Here is a 17227-nt window from a genome sequence, read left to right as displayed (position 1 = left end):
TAAGCCATGAGGCAAGGGTTGGGAGCAACAATTGAGTAAGGATGGAAAAAGATATTGCATTGGTTCAGTGGGAGGTGGAACACCACTGTCGGAAGGTTGGCAAGGTTGGTGGGTATAGATATTCCTCATTTTAGCGGATGACAAGAGCTAGTCAAAACTCCGGCAGAGAATGTGGTTTAGTTTCTCCAGCCCAGGGTGATACTGAGACATGAGAAGAGTGATCCTTTGTGGGTGCATGGTAGGAATATAGGAGGGTTGGATGCCTGGAGGGACAAGGCACAGGAGATCTGTTTCTCTGCAAAGTGGGAGGGTAATTTTGATCTCTGGAGACCTTGGTTAAACTCTCAGTATATTTGGAGAGGGACTGCTTGTCACTACAGACACAACAGCCATGAGTAGCTGGACTGTATGGAAGGGACTTCTTGTAAGGAATGGTTGACAGGTGTCAAAGGGAGTGATTGCTGGTGCTTGGTAGGTTTGATATAGATGGAGGTACCAATGTAGCCATCATTGAGGTGGTCAATATTGAGGAAAGGAGGCTTGTTGGGTTGAGGAGGACCAGGTGAAGTGAATGGGGGAGAAATTGTTGAGTTTCTGAGTGAATTTGGATAGGGTGAACTGACCCTCAGTCCAAATCATGAAGATATCATCAATGAATCTGAACGTGGTGAGGGGTTAGGATTCTAGGTGGTTAGGTAGGATCCCTCTAGATGGCTGGTGATAGGATGGCATAGGATGGTGGCATTCAGGTGCCATTGTTGTACCACAAATGTGTTTGTGGGTAACACCTTCAAAAATGAAGGAATCGTTGATGACGATATAGATGGTTAAGCTGACAAGGAAAGAGTCTGTAGGTTTGGAATCAGTCAGCATTGGGAAAAGTGGTGTGCAATACCAGCAAGGCCATGGGAATGAGGGATATTGGTGTAGAAGGAGGTGGCATCAACAGTGATGAGCAGGGTGTTGTATGGTAAAGGAACAGGGATCGTGGAGAGTCACTGAAGGAAATTGTTGGTGTCTTTGATGAGCTAAGATTTGCTTGTTGGGGATGGGTGCGGGTGGGGGGGATTGGAGGGGCAAAAAGTAACTGTTCACAAAGGGATGTCCAGGAAAGTTGGGTTTATGGACTTCAGGAAGCATGTAAAAAGTAGGAGTGCAGGGAGTGGCAGAGGCGAGTGAAGAGAGAGGGCAGAATTTCTGCTTGGGGCTAAGGATTTGAGGAGAAAGTAGAGATCCTGTTGTATTTGTTAGCAAGAAGGATTAAAAGGTCAGGATCAGTTTTTAGGTGGTGGGTTGTGGCTCCTTCTGCAGATGTAGGGTAGGTGTCCATGTTGTTGGATATGGGGGAGTGAGTGAGGAAAGTTTTAGGTTAAGAAAGTCTAGAATGTTAACAGGGTTTGGTTTGGAGGGAGTGGTGGTGGATCATGGTTAGATGGAGGAGTAAACAGAAGAAGGCAAGGTTGAACATTGGCTTTAGTTTGAGTTTGATTGGTGAGTTGGTAACAAAAAAGTGTTTTCATTGTAGGGACCAGAGAAGGAGAGGGTTTTAACAAGTCCACCATGATTGAATTTGGGAGTGAGGTAAAAGGTAATACTTCTGTGGACTAAGGCTTTTGGAGAAAAAGTTCAAGACTGTGTTGCACATTTGTTTAGGTTCTGGATTCTGTGTGGTGGTGGGATGGTGGGAAAGAGTTTCTGAAGGTGTGCTAAATATAGTTGGTTTGCAAAGAAGGGTTTGTCAGCTATGAAGGAATGTAGAAGAGGTTTGCAGGCTGTTGTAGATGTGGTAGATAATGGTAGTCCAAGACAGGAGTAGGAGGTGAACAGGCTGGATAGATAGCTTGTTGGTTATCGTACCCATGTAGAATAAAGCACAGTAGTTGCAGCTTAGTTTGTGATCACATTACTGGTTTCACAGGTAGCCCTGCCTTTAATGGGATTGGTGATGCTTGTGACTGGATTGGAGTAGGTGGTGGTGGGAGGATGTATGTGCCAGGTCTTGCATCTAGGTCTATTACACAGATGGGAGCCATGAGGAAGGGGTTGAGAGCAGCAGTGGAGTAAGGATGGAGAAGGATATTGCTCCTTTCATCTGTGCCAATACAGAAAAGTATCCTTATACCTAGCCAGAACCCAGTCTCTCATATTTCTCCAGCATTGCTGCCTGATTTGCGGAATCCCCCCACATAGCCTTACCATAAAATTTCTGAACTCCAGCTGCAACTCCCCCTTCCATAATAATCTACATATGTTCAAATTCTGCCAGTCTGCACCCATTACCAATCTAATCCTGCAAAACCATGTAAATCAGGCCCAGTCCTGTTTGCAGTACCTCCTCTCCATGTGTAAAATTCCTCCACCTCATCTCCAGGAACTAGAGCAGCACTTACAACTACACCTCAAAAAACTCTCCAATCTGTTCTCCTGCAATGGGCACCTAAATGCCAACCTATTCATAGGCCATCTAGAGGAATCCTTCCTAACCACCCGGAATTCGAAACCTCTCTCCTTGTTCAGATTCACTGATGATATCTTTGTGATTTTGACTGAGGGTAAGGACATCCTATCCAAATTCTTCTGAATCGAAACGCCTTCTCCCTCATTCTCTTCACTTGGTCCTCCTCAACCAAACAAGCTGCTTTCCTTGAAGTTAACCTCCAGCTCAAAGTTGGCTACATCATTACCTCTGTCCATATAAAATCTACCAACCACTAGTAGTATATCTACTTCAGCATCTGCCACCTATTCCATATGAAGAAGTCCTTTCAATACAACCAAACAATTCTTGGATGCCACACCTATGGTGATGAGCATTTTTGCTCTGAATATATCAAGTATCTCAGCCATTCTTGGATGTCACACCTATGGTGATGAGCATTTTTGCTCTGAATATATCAAGTATCTCACTGAGACCTTCACAGACGAAAATTGCCCTTCAAACCTTGTATAAAAACAGATCTCCCATATCTTGTGTCTCCAGTCATCTACCACCACCCACATTCCCACTTTCCAGCCACAAAGGAGCAGTCCTCTTGTGACGGAGTACCAACCCAGGCTGGAGCAACTGAATCACAGCCTCTGACAGCCTCTCGTTGTCCCCTGAAATGAGGAACATCCTATCCATCCTTCCCACCTCTTCCATAGTGGTATTCTGCTGCCCACCAAACCTACACCCCATCCTTGTCAGTCCCTTCTCCACCCCTGCTTCCAACCTTTTGCCTCATGACCTATTCCATATATCCTCCCATCAGCACCACCTATTCGTGTCTGATTCACAAGCATCACCTATCCCATCAAAGGTATGTTTTCCTGTGAAAATAGTCATGTGATCTGTAAACTAAGCTGTAACTATTGTGCTATGTTCTACTTTGGCATGACAACCAACATGCTGTCTGTTCACATGAATGGCCACTGACAAACTGTGGCCAAGACATGGCTGGACTACACAGTTGATGAATATGCTGCCCAACACAATGTATTTCAGTTCAATAACTGCTTCACAACCTGTACCATCTGGATCCTTCCTACCAACACCAGCTTTTCTGAATTGTGCAGGTGAGAACTCTCCCTGCAATATATCCTCCTGCCTCACCCTTCACTAATCCCCGGCATTCACCCACCAGTCCCCTTCCCTGCTCCTAATCCAGCCCTACACAGCCTTCTATTTCACCAGTTCCCCCACTAGTCTTTCCCTCTCTCTCTCTTTTTTCCCCTCCTCTATTTCTCTTATTTTCCACTCCCCTTTCCCCTCCTCTGACTCCCTCCTAACCTCCTGATTGCACCTAGAAGCCCTCCCCTGACGCCACCAGATCCTAGTATGTTCCCACAAGCAGCTCTAAACACTTCCCCTCCCCACCACAGTCTCCTCCTTACAACAACCACTAAGATTGCTTCCCCCATCAGACACAGTTGCTCACTGTCCAATCCCAGTGCCCAGAGACAGTGGTTGTGTGTGAGAGTTGTTGTTGCATGAATGTGTGTGTGTTTCCTACTTTAGAAGGAATCCTTTTGGCCAAAATCTCACATGTATAGCAGCAGTCTTTTTATTGTTCCTGTCTGTGACTCAACATCTCCTGTGTATGGTGAGCAGCAGTATATCCTTTTCATAATACTGTAATTATTCTGCCCTGAATTTCCTGTTATTAGTCTTTCAAATCTGGCATGTGCGGTTTCAGACAAAGGAAAAACTTGAAGTTGCCTTATATATGGAAATCATTGCACGAATTTGTTACCTACACTAGCATGACAAAGATGATCACTGTAGTGTCAGTTTATCATACTCAAAACAGCAAAAACTGTGAAATAACAACAAATCATGTCTTCCAGTAGGGATGTTTAATGATCTTGAGAAATCCTGTTCATTAAATGTGGAAAGCATTTATTCTAGGAAGACTGTAAGTCAATTCTGACCCAATCAGGGTACATATCCCGCATGGTCACGAGAATAAGGTAATAGAGATTAGGGTGTTTATAGAGGCATATTGGTAGTCACTTTTCTCTTTCTCAATTCATGAATGGAACAGGACATAAAATCAATAATATAGGTACAAAATACCCCCTGCAATAAACTGTGCATTGGCTTTTAGCATATTTATGTATATGTAATAAAATGCTACTGACATCTGTGAATGACACTGTCTTTAGTGCTGACAAGTGGTATTACAAAACAGGTAGAAATCTAGATTAATAGTGGATCTAACACAAAGACTTGAGAAACATAATAACTAACTTCCTGTATCTTGAAAGGTGGTTTTTATTTTAAATAAAAATTTCTATCCTCTATTGCCCCTAGAAAAATGCAATTTAAGCCAGTTATAAACAACACCACAAATATCATAACTGTATAATTTCCTAAGAAGCAGATTGTGACTGATCAGTTCAAAGGGTTTAGCTAGGTCTATAAACAGCCAACAGTCTAAGTCACCTTGATGTAAAGCATTCAGGGCTTCATTCAAGAAGTCACTACGTATGTTTTCCTGAAACTATTTTGATCATTGACTTATACTTTATTTTTATTTTAATGTTAGATGACATATCATGAATTACTTTTTCAGTCATTTTAAAAAAAATAGGTAGTAGTGAAATTGACCTATAATTTTGTTTCAGGTTTGTTGGGGATATTCCTATACTAAATGGGACTAATTTATCAATTAAATGAGAGCTTTTTTGCTTTGACTTTGGGTAATAGTGTTATTTGAGATACTTTCAAGAGCACAGGATGGTTTTATTTTTTAGTTTATTGATTTTGTTCATTACTTCTTTAATAGTTCCCTGTGCAGCTGCCTTTAGCTTCTCTCATATACTGATAGTTTCAAAGGTGCATTTTGTTTTGTTGATGCCTAAGACTTTCTATGAATTTCTGACAATTTCATGATGCATTGGGTTATCCATGTACTTGACTTTATTTTAACTTTTATTTTATTTCTGAGAATGCAACAGCAACACATTATTTATTGTTGCAACAAATTAATGAATCAAATATGTGACTGACATCATCTTGGGACACCTCTCAATTTCCTTTTTGTAGCATGCAGTCGAAAAAATTAATGTTGTTTTTATTAATCATTCTTCTTGTGATACAGTTATATTTATTTTGCAGTTATTATTAATCATTTTAAGGGCAAATTTAATTGCCTTTTGATCAGGAAAACCAGTGTTAGCAGTAAACTTTGTCATTCAGTAAATGCAAGACTAAAAGTATAAAGCTTTGGGGTTTGGATCCCTGTTAAATCTTATGATTATGTTTCTCACATTTAATGTGACTGTCATCTGTATGATATTTAAGATATTTTCATGCATGAAAAGCATTTGTTATATTCCTCATTGTAACTGGCATGATAAACTGATTCTTCAAGTTGAAGAAAGGCAAATGACTACCATCACTATATTGTTTAAACTAAATTTAATGCTATTACTGCTTTGAATTTTTTTGCCAGGCAATGGATTGGGTCAAATTGATTAAAGGCCAAATTTGTATAGGCCAAATGTCTGCTTGTGTCTGTGTATGTGCGGATGGATATGTGTGTGTGTGTGTGTGTGTGTGTGTGTGTGTGTGTGTGTGTGTGTGTGCGAGTGTATACCCGTCCTTTTTTCCCCCTAAGGTAAGTCTTTCCACCCCCGGGATTGGAATGACTCCTTACTCTCTCCCTTAAAACCCACATCCTTTCGTCTTTCCCTCTCCTTCCCTCTTTCCTGATGAAGCAACTGTTGGTTGCGAAAGCTAGAATTTGGTGTGTATGTTTGTGTTTGTTTGTGTGTCTATCGACCTGCCAGTGCTTTTGTTTGGTGAGTTTATATTAAAACGCATTGATCTCTGTACACAACATATAACGCAATGAAGACTGAGATTTTAACTGATGATGAATTTTGATAACAATAAATTTAAAAGCTATCCTTTCTTTCAGGTGTAGAAGTTCTAATATAAAAAATATTATTTCCTCCTCACAGACTTGATCCATATGGACTGGCAGGACAGTGGGTTGCTGCCTCTCTTAATGCAAGTGCATATACATATGAAGTGGCTCCTGTATTTACCCTTATGGAAATGACAGTTCTTGAGAAAATGAACCAATTAGTTGGATTTCCTGATGGTGAAGGAGTTTTTTGTCCTGGAGGATCTTTAGCAAATGGATATGCTATAAATCTTGCACGGTACAGATTTTCTGCTGACATAAAGGTACAATATTCTTAGAGAGAACTCATTTCATGTTGTTATGATAGACATGATTATGACTAGAAGTGAGGTTTGTATCAGACTTTTAGTGCTGTGTACATGACATAGATGAGTCTCCTTTATTCTGTTTACAGGTAACTACTGCTTCTTACGTACAGAATTTCTGCCGTGCTTTATAAAAAACATTTAAAAACTTATTTTCTGAGATTTCCCCCTTCATTATTATTGGAAGATATACTTTCAGACAATTCCAATTTTATGCATAGGTAATGATTTTCTTCTGTCGGTCTTTGACATGCTCTGTACATTGCGCTATTACTTCCTCTCCTTTGCCAGACTTCTCATTTTAGAGCAGCATTTACTCTCAATGATGTCAATTATTTGTTGCATGTATTACAATATGTGTTTTTTCCCTATGTCTTTTTTTTCAGTCTGCAGCTACCTGTGGTACCATGGCACGTATTCCCTGATGTCTTAACACATTCTGCCCCTTATCTTAGTCAGTGTTTCCCAAACTTTATTTTCCTCACTGATTCTGCAGAGAGCAACCCAGCCTCTTATGTTATATTGTAAGTAATAAGATAAGATTTGGTGTTGACAAGTGATCAAATAGCATTTACATGGTAGTGAAAATGATGATCATAGATTTGACCACAGCACCAAATGAAGACAGGTTTCCTGTCAAAATGTTATTCACAAAAATCGAATCATCAACCTTCCTCAACTCCTTATCCAAGTGCAGGTATATTTCTTTTCTTCAATTGTAATGGTGTATGTAATTTCTCAAAACTTAATGCAGCTGTGTAATTATAACCATTAATCTAACCAAATTTTTCAGAACTCATATTTTATACATAAAGTTTGTGACCATTGCTAGAATTCTCAGCTGAAATTAGTATGTGATATCATGCCTGATGTAAGTTCAGCACTACCAACTCTGATTCTGTTCAAGGAAATGAGCAAGCAAAAAATACTTAACTTTGTTTTCACTTAAAATTTCTGGACCATTGTCTCAATGCATAAATCTTTCCCCTAACATTTCATCTCCAACTAAGGGAGACATCTTCAGAGGTGAAGCACCAAATTGCAACCAGAACTTGAGGGAGCACTGAACATATAGGCAATGTATAGGACACCATAGCTCATCACATTAAATTGGTTATGAGATTATCTCTGGTAATGCCAACATTGTTGATTGAAAGTAATCAATCATTCTTTTGCAACATTGACATCCAAATTTTATCTAATGTAACACCTTCCTCTTTTCTGTAAAAATTATTATGGTGTTTATAAATCTCAATAGCCTTTCTATGCATGTATGCACAGTATGTGATTTTTTTGACATGACACTCATCCCATTGAATTTCCTTTCATGGTCACCCTCTCGGTAAACATGTTCCATGAAGGGCAATTTATCAGTATCTCACAATTGCCAGTTCTTCCTGTGTTCAGATAGAAGGGTATTAACACTACTTTTCATAGTACCAATATAAACCAGTCCACAGACACAAGGAACATAACATACACCCAATGTAGCCAAAGGATGCCATGCATCTTTTGCCATTCTTAAATATTCTTTTATGTTCCTGGTGGGTCTGAAGATAGTTTCCACACCATACTTGCTCAGCACTTTCACAATGTGATCTGTAATCTTAATAATGAACAGGAATTTTGGAACACATATTATGTTCAAGTATAATGACTTTCCTTGAGACTAGAAATCTACTCTGTAGGAATCAGCATGGGTTTCAAAAACGATGATCGTCTGAAAACCAGCTCGTGCTATTTGTCCACAAGACTCAGAGGGCCAGAGACATGGGTTCCCAGGTAGATGCTATGTTTCTTGACTTCTGCAAACTGTTTGATACAGTTCCCCACAGTTGTTTAATGAACAAAGTAAGAGCATATGGACGATCAGACCAATTCTTCTAGGCTTTTGGGTGGCCAACAAAACAGGCTTTGGTGCATCTGCCACCAGCATTACATATAGGCAGCCCTTCACAATCCCATGTACCTCTCTTGAGCTTCAGCCCCCGCCAGGTACCACCTGCAACCCAGCCTTCATACAGCAGCTGCATATCTGCATGATGCAACTGTGCCAGGTGCTTCCACAATCTACATCTACATCTACATCCACATCCATACTCCACAAGCCACCTGACGGTGTGTGGTGGAGTGTACCTTGAGTACCTCTATTGGTTCTCCCTTCTATTCCAGTCTTGTATTGTTCATGGAAAGAAGGATTGTTGGTATGCCTCTGTGTGGGCACTAATCTTTCTGATTTTATCCTCATGGTCTCTTCGCAAGATATACATAGGAGGGAGCAATATACAGCTTGACTCCTTGGTGAAGGTATGTTCTCAAAACTTCAACAAAATCCCGTACCGAGCTACTGAGCGTCTCTCCTGCAGAGTCTTCCACTGGAGTTTATCTATCATCTCCGTAACGCTTTCGTGATTACTAAATGATCCTGCAACGAAACGCGCTGCGCTCTGTTGGATCTTCTCTATCTCTTCTATCAACCCTATCTGGTATGGATCCCACACTGCTGAGTAGTATTCAAGCAGTGGGCGAACAAGTGTACTGTAACCTACTTTGTTTTTGGATTGCATTTCCTTAGGATTCTTCCAATGAATGTCAGTCTGGCATCTGCTTTACCGATGATCACCTTTATATGATCATTCCATTTTCAATCACTGCTAATGCATTCTCCCAGATAATTTGTAGAATTAACTGCTTCCAGTTGCTGGCCTGCTATATTGTAGCTAAATGATAAGGGATCTTTCTTTCTATGTATTCGCAGCACATTACACTTGTCTACATTGAGATTCAATTGCCATTCCCTGCACCATGCATCAGTTCACTGCAGATCCTCCTGCATTTCAGTACAATTTTCCATTGTTACAACCTCTCGATATACCACAGCATCATCCGCAAAAAGCCTCAATGAACTTCCGATGCCATCCACAAAGTCATTTATGTATATTGTGAATAACAACGGTCCTACGACACTCCCCTGTGGCACACCTGAAATCACTCTTAATTCAGAAGACTTCTCTCCATTGAGAATGGCATGCTGTGTTCTGTTATCTAGGAACTCTTCAATCCAATCACACAATTGGTCTGATAGTCCATATGCTCTTACTTCGTTCATTAAACGACTGCGGGGAACTGTATAGAATGCCTTGCAGAAGTCAAGAAACATGGCATCTACCTGGGAACCCGTGTCTATGGCCCTCTGGGTCTCGTGGATGAATAGCGCGAGCTGGGTTTCACACGATCATCTTTTTTGAAACCCATGCTGATTCCTACAGAGTAGATTTCTAGTCTCCAGAAAAGTCATTATACTTGAACATAATATGTGTTCCAAAATTCTACAACTGATAGATGTTAGAGATATAGGTCTAAAGTTCTGCACATATGTTCGACATCCCTTCTTGAAAATGGGGATGACCTGTGCCCTTTTCCAATCCTTTGGAACGCTACACTCTTCTAGAGACCTATGGTACACCGCTGCAAGAAGGGGGGCAAGTTCCTTCGTGTACTCTGTGTAAAATCGAACTGGTATCCCATCAGGTCCAGCAGCCTTTCCTCTTTTGAGTGATTTTAATTGTTTCTCTATCTCTTGGTCATCTATTTCGATATCTACCATTTTGTCATCTGTGTGACAATCTAGAGAAGGAACTACAGTGCAGTCTTCCTCTGTGAAACAGCTTTGGAAAAAGACATTTAGTATTTTGGCCTTTAGTCTCTCATCCTCTGTTTCAGTACCATTTTGGTCACAGAGTGTCTGGACATTTTGTTTTGATCCACCTACCGCTTTGACATAAAACCAAAATTTCTTAGGATTTTCTGCCAAGTCAGTACATAGAACTTTACTTTAGAATTCATTGAATGCCTCTCGCATAGCCCTCCTCTTTGCGTAGTTTTTGTTTAACTGCATAGCTTTGGCTATGTTTATGTTTGCTGTGAAGTTCCCTTTGCTTCCGCAGCAGTTTTCTAACTTGGTTGTTGTACCATGGTGGCTGTTTTCCATCTCTTACAATCTTGCTTGGCACACACTCTTCCAACACATATTGTACGATGGTTTTGAACTTTGTCCACTGATCCTCAACACTGTCTGTACTTGAGACAAAACTTTTGTGTTGAGCCATCAGGTACTCTGAAATCTGCTTTTTGTCACTAAACAGAAAAATCTTCCTACCTTTTTTAATATTTTTATTTGCGGCTGAAATCATCTATGCAGTAACTGCTTTATGATCGCTGATTCCCTGTTCTGCATTAAATGTTTCAAATAGTTCGGGTCTGTTTGTCACCAGAAGGTCTAATATGTCATTGCCACGAGTCGGTTCTCTGTTTACCTGCTCAAGGTGGTTTTCAGATAAAGCACTTAAAAAAATTTCACTGGATTCTTTGTCCCTGCCACCCGTTATGAACGTTTGAATCTCCCAGTCTATATCCAGCAAATTAAAATCTCCACCCAGAACTATAACATGGTGGGGAACTCTACTCAAATTATTTTCCAAAATATCCTTCAGGTGCTCAACCACAACAGCTGCTGAGCCAGGGGGCCTATAGAGACATCCAATTACCATGTCTGAGCCTGCTTTAACCGTGACCTTCACCCAGGTTATTTCATATTTCGGATCTCCGTCAATTTCCTTCGATACTATTGCACTTCTTATCGCTATAAACATGCCTCCCCCTTCACTGTCCAGCCTGTCTCTGCAGTATACATTCCAATCTGAGTCTAGAATTTCATTACTGTTTACATCTGGTTTCAGCCAACTTTCTGTCCCTAGCACTTTGTGGGCATTGTGACCGTTTATTAATGAGAGAAGTTCTGGGAACTTTCTATAGATGCTCCTGCAGTTTACTATTAGCAGATTAATATTGTTATTCCCTGTTGCATTTTGCCTACTCCTACCTTGCCGCATCTCAGGAGGCATCTTGTCGGGCCTAGGGAGGGAATTCTCTAACCTAAAAAACCAACATGTGCACTCCACACGTACTCCGCTACCCTTGTAGCCGCTTCCTGCGTGTAGTGCACGCCTGACCTATTCAGGGGGACCCTACATTTCACATGCCATAGTGACAGCAGATCCTTCCTGAATTGGGACATCAGCAAGTGCATGTATGTCATGGTCCATGTAGATGCCAATCAGCCTGCAGTACTCAAGCACACAGCTTGTGCTGCAGTATAGGGAGAAGATGTTTTCTACAGGTCTCTGTGGCACTGCCACCATATTATCCATCAATCCATTGAAGACAGCATATATGCTCAATCTTTCCAGCCCTTATGTGCCACCAGTTGTTGAAGTTAAGGTGACACCAGGTGATGAAAATACTACCCTGCCAGACGCTGCCAATCTGGCAGACAGTGCCTGGGACCTGAGAGCAGAGTCTCCCCTGCCATTCCCACCACTGCCTGCCTCAGAAGAGGTGCCCACAACACTTGTCACCTTGCCTCCATTGTAAGGCCTGTCCTCTCTCACCCCATCTGAATCATGAGGCACTAACACCACACAATCAATACCAAAGCACCTGTCAACACACCTATGATGTTGGCACATGCCTTCACGCCACTGCTTGACCTGGTCTAGCAGCAGGAGACAGTACTAGCAGGTGCCTATGGTACCAGAACAGGATGGAGCATGTTATGCCACCTGCATGGGGCATACTGTGTGTGACCCAGCATGCACAACCTGCCTAAGCACCAGCATGATACCACACCCTCTGCAAGGCTCTGTTCCAGCACCACAGCATGCCTGACTATGTCTGCCAACCATGGTGCATCACTGTTGCACTGCCTCATCTGGTGGTGTGGCAGGGTGTTACTCCCTCACCTGATGTAATGCCTCAGAGGCTGCTGCATGCCATGCCGCTGCCTCCACTGTTGCTAGTGGCCCCTGCCCCTCTGACACTGCACCGCTGCCCATGGTGGTGCATTGATTGATGCTGGAAGTGGCCACTGCACCCTGTGGCCTGCCCTCTCCTTTTTGATTGGGGGGAGGGGGGGTCTATTATGTGGTGACACTCTACTACACATTCATGAATCCAATCCATCTACTGTAACAGATGATCTCATGCTGTTAGTTGGTTTGTGGGAGTTGAAGGGACCGGACTAAAAAGGCCATCGGTCACTTAATCTCATGCTGTAGCAGATGTTGTGTCACCCAGCAAATAGCTGCATCATGGGTACATCTGAGGACAAGAGTTCTCTTTGCCACAGTGCATTCTACAGGAAGTGTCCCCAGTTCCTGGTTCTTCCCAAGCTGTCCACACATCCGTAACATGACATCAAGCTGTCCACACGATGAGTGGAGCGATTTAATGTTCCTTTGACCTTAAGTTTATCTTCAAGTCATTCCATTATCAGAATTAATGGCTTCCTGCAGTGCTACTAGATGGGTGCACAGCTCATGAAGATGTCAATGCAAGTCAGTTTTGTGTGTCTGTGAACAAACAGCATTGCAGGCTCCCATGATGCCTATGGAGAACAAGTAGACGAGATTGACACCATACTTCAGGGAAGCATTATTCAGCACTCTCCTCATGGTCTCATGTGCTGACCATCAGCTATCTGCTTCATGGAGCTCACTGGATTATAGTGAGTGCAGCAAGATACAACCCTTTTTTGTGAAGAATACACAAACCAATGTGGTGCCATGTATGCACCATTGAAGACTGAAATGCCCAACTGTTTTAGGTTAGCTTTACCCCAAGTTTGTTTATTTTTTCTTGTATTTGCATTAGTTATTGTGTCACATTAGCTTCACATAAGTACCTCAAGTTTGTTTGTTTATACACTGTGTTTTGCTTTGATCACTTTGTTAGATGAGATAAATTTGTGATACCTTGAAGTTAATTTATTTGCATTTGCATATTTTCTTAATCACCTTGTTAGATTAACCCCCTTCATGCACTTCAAGAACATTAACGACGTGTCTCATGTTGTCTTAAAAGAATTTTTGTAAAAAGATTCCCTACACACAGATAGGCACTGCACATGTGTATTCATAATGCCTTCATGAGTGATGGTGATTACTGCACTGACTCAATTGAGAGTTTATGTATTGTGTAATTAATTGTGCCTGTTAATGTTCCAATAAAGGAATGCTTTAATATTTGGATGTATTTTATTATATTGTTCCTATGCTTTTATCATCTGTTTTACTCACTATGGCTAGGAAACCCATCCATTGTGTTCAATGAGGATCACAATTCCCACAATTTTTTCTTATGTTTTCTCATTTTTCCCCTTGTCATTTCATTCCTTGTTGTTCCTCCATTTATTATTCACATACAGTGTACAGAATAAAGAAACCCTGTAACAATGAAAGCGTGAGGATCATCACATTCAGTTGCTTTGTCTTCTTATTGATTCCTCTCAAATTACTTTTGTTTTGGTAATTGATAAGCTGCTTTCTTTCAACTCTCTATAATATTTTCATGTGTTCTGTAGCTTCAATGATTCATGCTATAAATATACTATAATTTTAAGCATATGATTTTTTTTCTTTCTCTCCTAGAACAATGGCATGAGAAATGTACCACAACTGATACTATTTTCGTCTGAAGATGCGCATTATTCAGTTCACAAGATGTCTGCTCTTTTGGGTATTGGTGAACAAAATGTTTGGCTCATCAGTACAGATGCATGTGGAAGAATGAATGTTGAAGAATTGGAAAAGAAAATTGAAGAGAGTATTTCAAATGGTTATGCTCCATTCATGGTTATTGCTACAGCAGGTAAGAAAAAATATTCTTTCAATATTAGTTTTACACTCACTAACAAAATTAAAAACTAATGGCTAGTGTCAGATTCCTCAAAAGCAAGTTCCAGTTAATAATTACATCTTTGACTGTAAAATTTTAGTGGAAAGGTACAATACAAAATAAGGGAGGTGTCCATTTCAGATTCAAAATTTTTTTATGTGTCACAAAATACTCATAAATTTTCAAAAATTATCCATGCTTCGAAAATTTTCATGATACATTTCATAAAACATAATGAAGATATAGAGTATTTTGTTGTTAACAGTAATCTATATTCTTGTTCATCACAACACTCTTCAAATTTGTGCTTTTTACAAAACTTTTCTCTAACTCCTGTTTTCAATAACATTTAATGCTTCTTTCACATCCACTGTGTTCTTCCTTGAATTTAATCATACCTACTGTCATATAAGAGCTTCTTAAAGTTCATATTTACCTGATAATTCTTCAGGTTTTCACAAGTGAAAAATCATTTAGCAAAAAATCATTTCACTGACTCTCATAATGAATATAAATAAACACACCATTTTTAATCAAGTACTGTGTCACATGATAGAAGTAAATCATAATGAAAGTCATGTAATTTCTTTATACTTTAGTTTTCTAAGAGGAGCTTCTTTCAAGAGCTCATTAATGCAAGAGCCAATTCTTTCAAATCTTTTAATTCCTTCCAAACCTGTTGCACAGCTGCAAGCTGCAGATCACATGTCTTAAATCACAGTTCATAGATTTCAAATATAACAATAACAATAACAATATTATGAATAGGATAGTTGCTACTCACCATACAGCAGGAATGCTGAACCATATGGGCACAACAAAAAGACTGTCAGCAATTTATCTTTTGGCCAACAAGGTCTTCGTTCACAACTCACACACACATGAGTACAGTCTCTGGCCATTGGGTCTAGACTGTGAGCAGCAGCCCATTATGGGAGAAGTGACTGGGCAGTGGGGTAAGGTAGAGGGTGGGGTGGGGAGTGGGAGAATAGCAACGTAGGATTGGGGGGGGGGGGGGGGCAGGGTTAGCAGAAAATGAGAGAAGTAAAAAGACTGTGGGTGTATTGGAGGAACAGAGGGTTGTCTAGTGTTAGAATGGGAACAGGGATTGGGATGGGTGGGTAAGGACAATGGCTAACAAAGGTTGAGGCCAGGAGAGTGTGGGAATGTAGGATATATTGCAGGGAGAGTACCCACCTGTACAATTCAGAAAAGCTGGTGTTGGTGGGGAGGACCCAGATGGCACAGGCTGTGAAGCAGTCAGTGAAATGAAGAATGTCATGTTGGATGGCATGCTCTGCAACAAGGTGGTCCAGCTGTTTCTTGTTTACAGTTTATTGGTGGCCATTCATATAGACAGACAGCTTGTTGGTTGTCATGTCCACTATTTGCAGCTTACCTTGTAGATCACATGACTGGTTTCATAGCTAGCCCTGTCTTTGATGTGACAGGTGATGCTTGTGACTGGACTGGAGTAGGTGGTGGTGGGAAGTTATGTGGGACAGGTCTTGCATCTAAGTCTGTTACACGGATATTGAGTCACAAGAGGAATGCTCCTCTGTTGTCAGAAAATGGAACTTTGGGAGGTGGTGGGTGTCTGGAGAGATAAGATATGGGAGATCTGTTTTTGTACAGGGTTGGGAGGGTAATTACAGTCTGTGAAGTCTTCTTTAAGACCTTTGGTATATTTTGAGAGGGATCGCTCTTCACTACAGATGCAATGGACACCGGTGACTAGGCTATGTGAAAATGACTTAATGGTATGAAATGGGTGGCAGCTGTCAAAGTGGAGGTATTGCTGGTGGTTGGTAGGTCTGATATGGATGAAGGTACTAATGTAGCCATCTTTAAGGTGGAGGTCAACATCAAGGAAGGTGGCTTGCTAGGTTGGTTATGGCCAGGTAAAGAAAATGGGGCAGAAGATGTTGAGTTTCTGTAGGAATGTGGATAGTGTGTCCTCATCCTCAATCCAGATCACAAAGATATCATCAATGAATCTGAACCAGGTGGGGGGTTTAGGGTTCTGGGTGTTTAGGAAGCATAATTCTTAATGGCCCATGAATGGGTTGGCATGGGATACCATGGAGGTGTCCATAGCTGTACCCTAGATTTGTTTGTCACTAATGCCTTCAAAGAAGAAGTAATTGTGGGTGAGGATATAATTGGTCATGTTGCCTAGGAATGATGTAGGTTTGGAATATTTTGGGCATTGGGAAAGTTAGTGCTCAATAGCAGTAAGGCCATGGGCATTAGGAATGTTAACGGAGGAAATAGCTGAAGGTGTTGGTCTACAAGAGCAGAGATTCTCTCAGTGGGGGCACAGTAACTGACACAATGTGGTCTCCCAGATGGTTGGGACTATGGACTTCAGGAAGCGTGTAGAAGGTAGGAGTGCAAGGAGTGGTAGGAGTGAGGAGTGAGATGTTCTCTGGGGAGAGGTTCTGGGATGGACTTAAGGATTTGTGGAGGGACTGGAGATAATTCTGGATTTCTGGAAGGGGTTCACTTAGCAGGGTTTGTAGGTGAATGAATGTAACAGCTGAAGGAGAGGTTTGTAGGTTGTTGTAGGGGTCGTGGATAGTCGTAGTCCAAGGTGAGAGTAGGAAGTGTAGAGGATGGAGAGTTTTTGAGGTGGCATTGTGCATGTTGCCCTAGTTCCTGGAGAACAAGAGTTTCAGTGTGTGATATGGGATGCAAGAATTTGGGATTTCATAGCAGGAGAATTTTCTGGATGTAAAGGAGTTATTCCAAGGAGATTTGGGCCTTATTGATAAG

At 41.1% G+C, this 17227-nt stretch overlaps 1 protein-coding gene across 1 annotated transcript in view; it reads left to right on the top strand.

The window, feature by feature from the left end:
• LOC126457611 (cysteine sulfinic acid decarboxylase-like) overlaps positions 1-17227 on the top strand; it is a 106178-nt gene that overhangs the window by 34362 nt on the left and 54589 nt on the right. Inside the window, exons 2-3 of the mRNA XM_050094067.1 lie at positions 6448-6676; positions 14206-14425. Of these exons, the coding sequence (XP_049950024.1) occupies positions 6448-6676; positions 14206-14425 (449 nt within the window). The remainder of the gene's footprint in view (positions 1-6447; positions 6677-14205; positions 14426-17227) is intronic.

Source organism: Schistocerca serialis, chromosome 1 (assembly GCF_023864345.2).
Source record: "Schistocerca serialis cubense isolate TAMUIC-IGC-003099 chromosome 1, iqSchSeri2.2, whole genome shotgun sequence".
Taxonomy (NCBI): Eukaryota; Metazoa; Arthropoda; class Insecta; order Orthoptera; family Acrididae; genus Schistocerca; species Schistocerca serialis.
The sequence above is the reverse complement of the archived record's forward strand: the minus strand, read 5'-3'. Positions and strand labels throughout refer to the sequence as shown.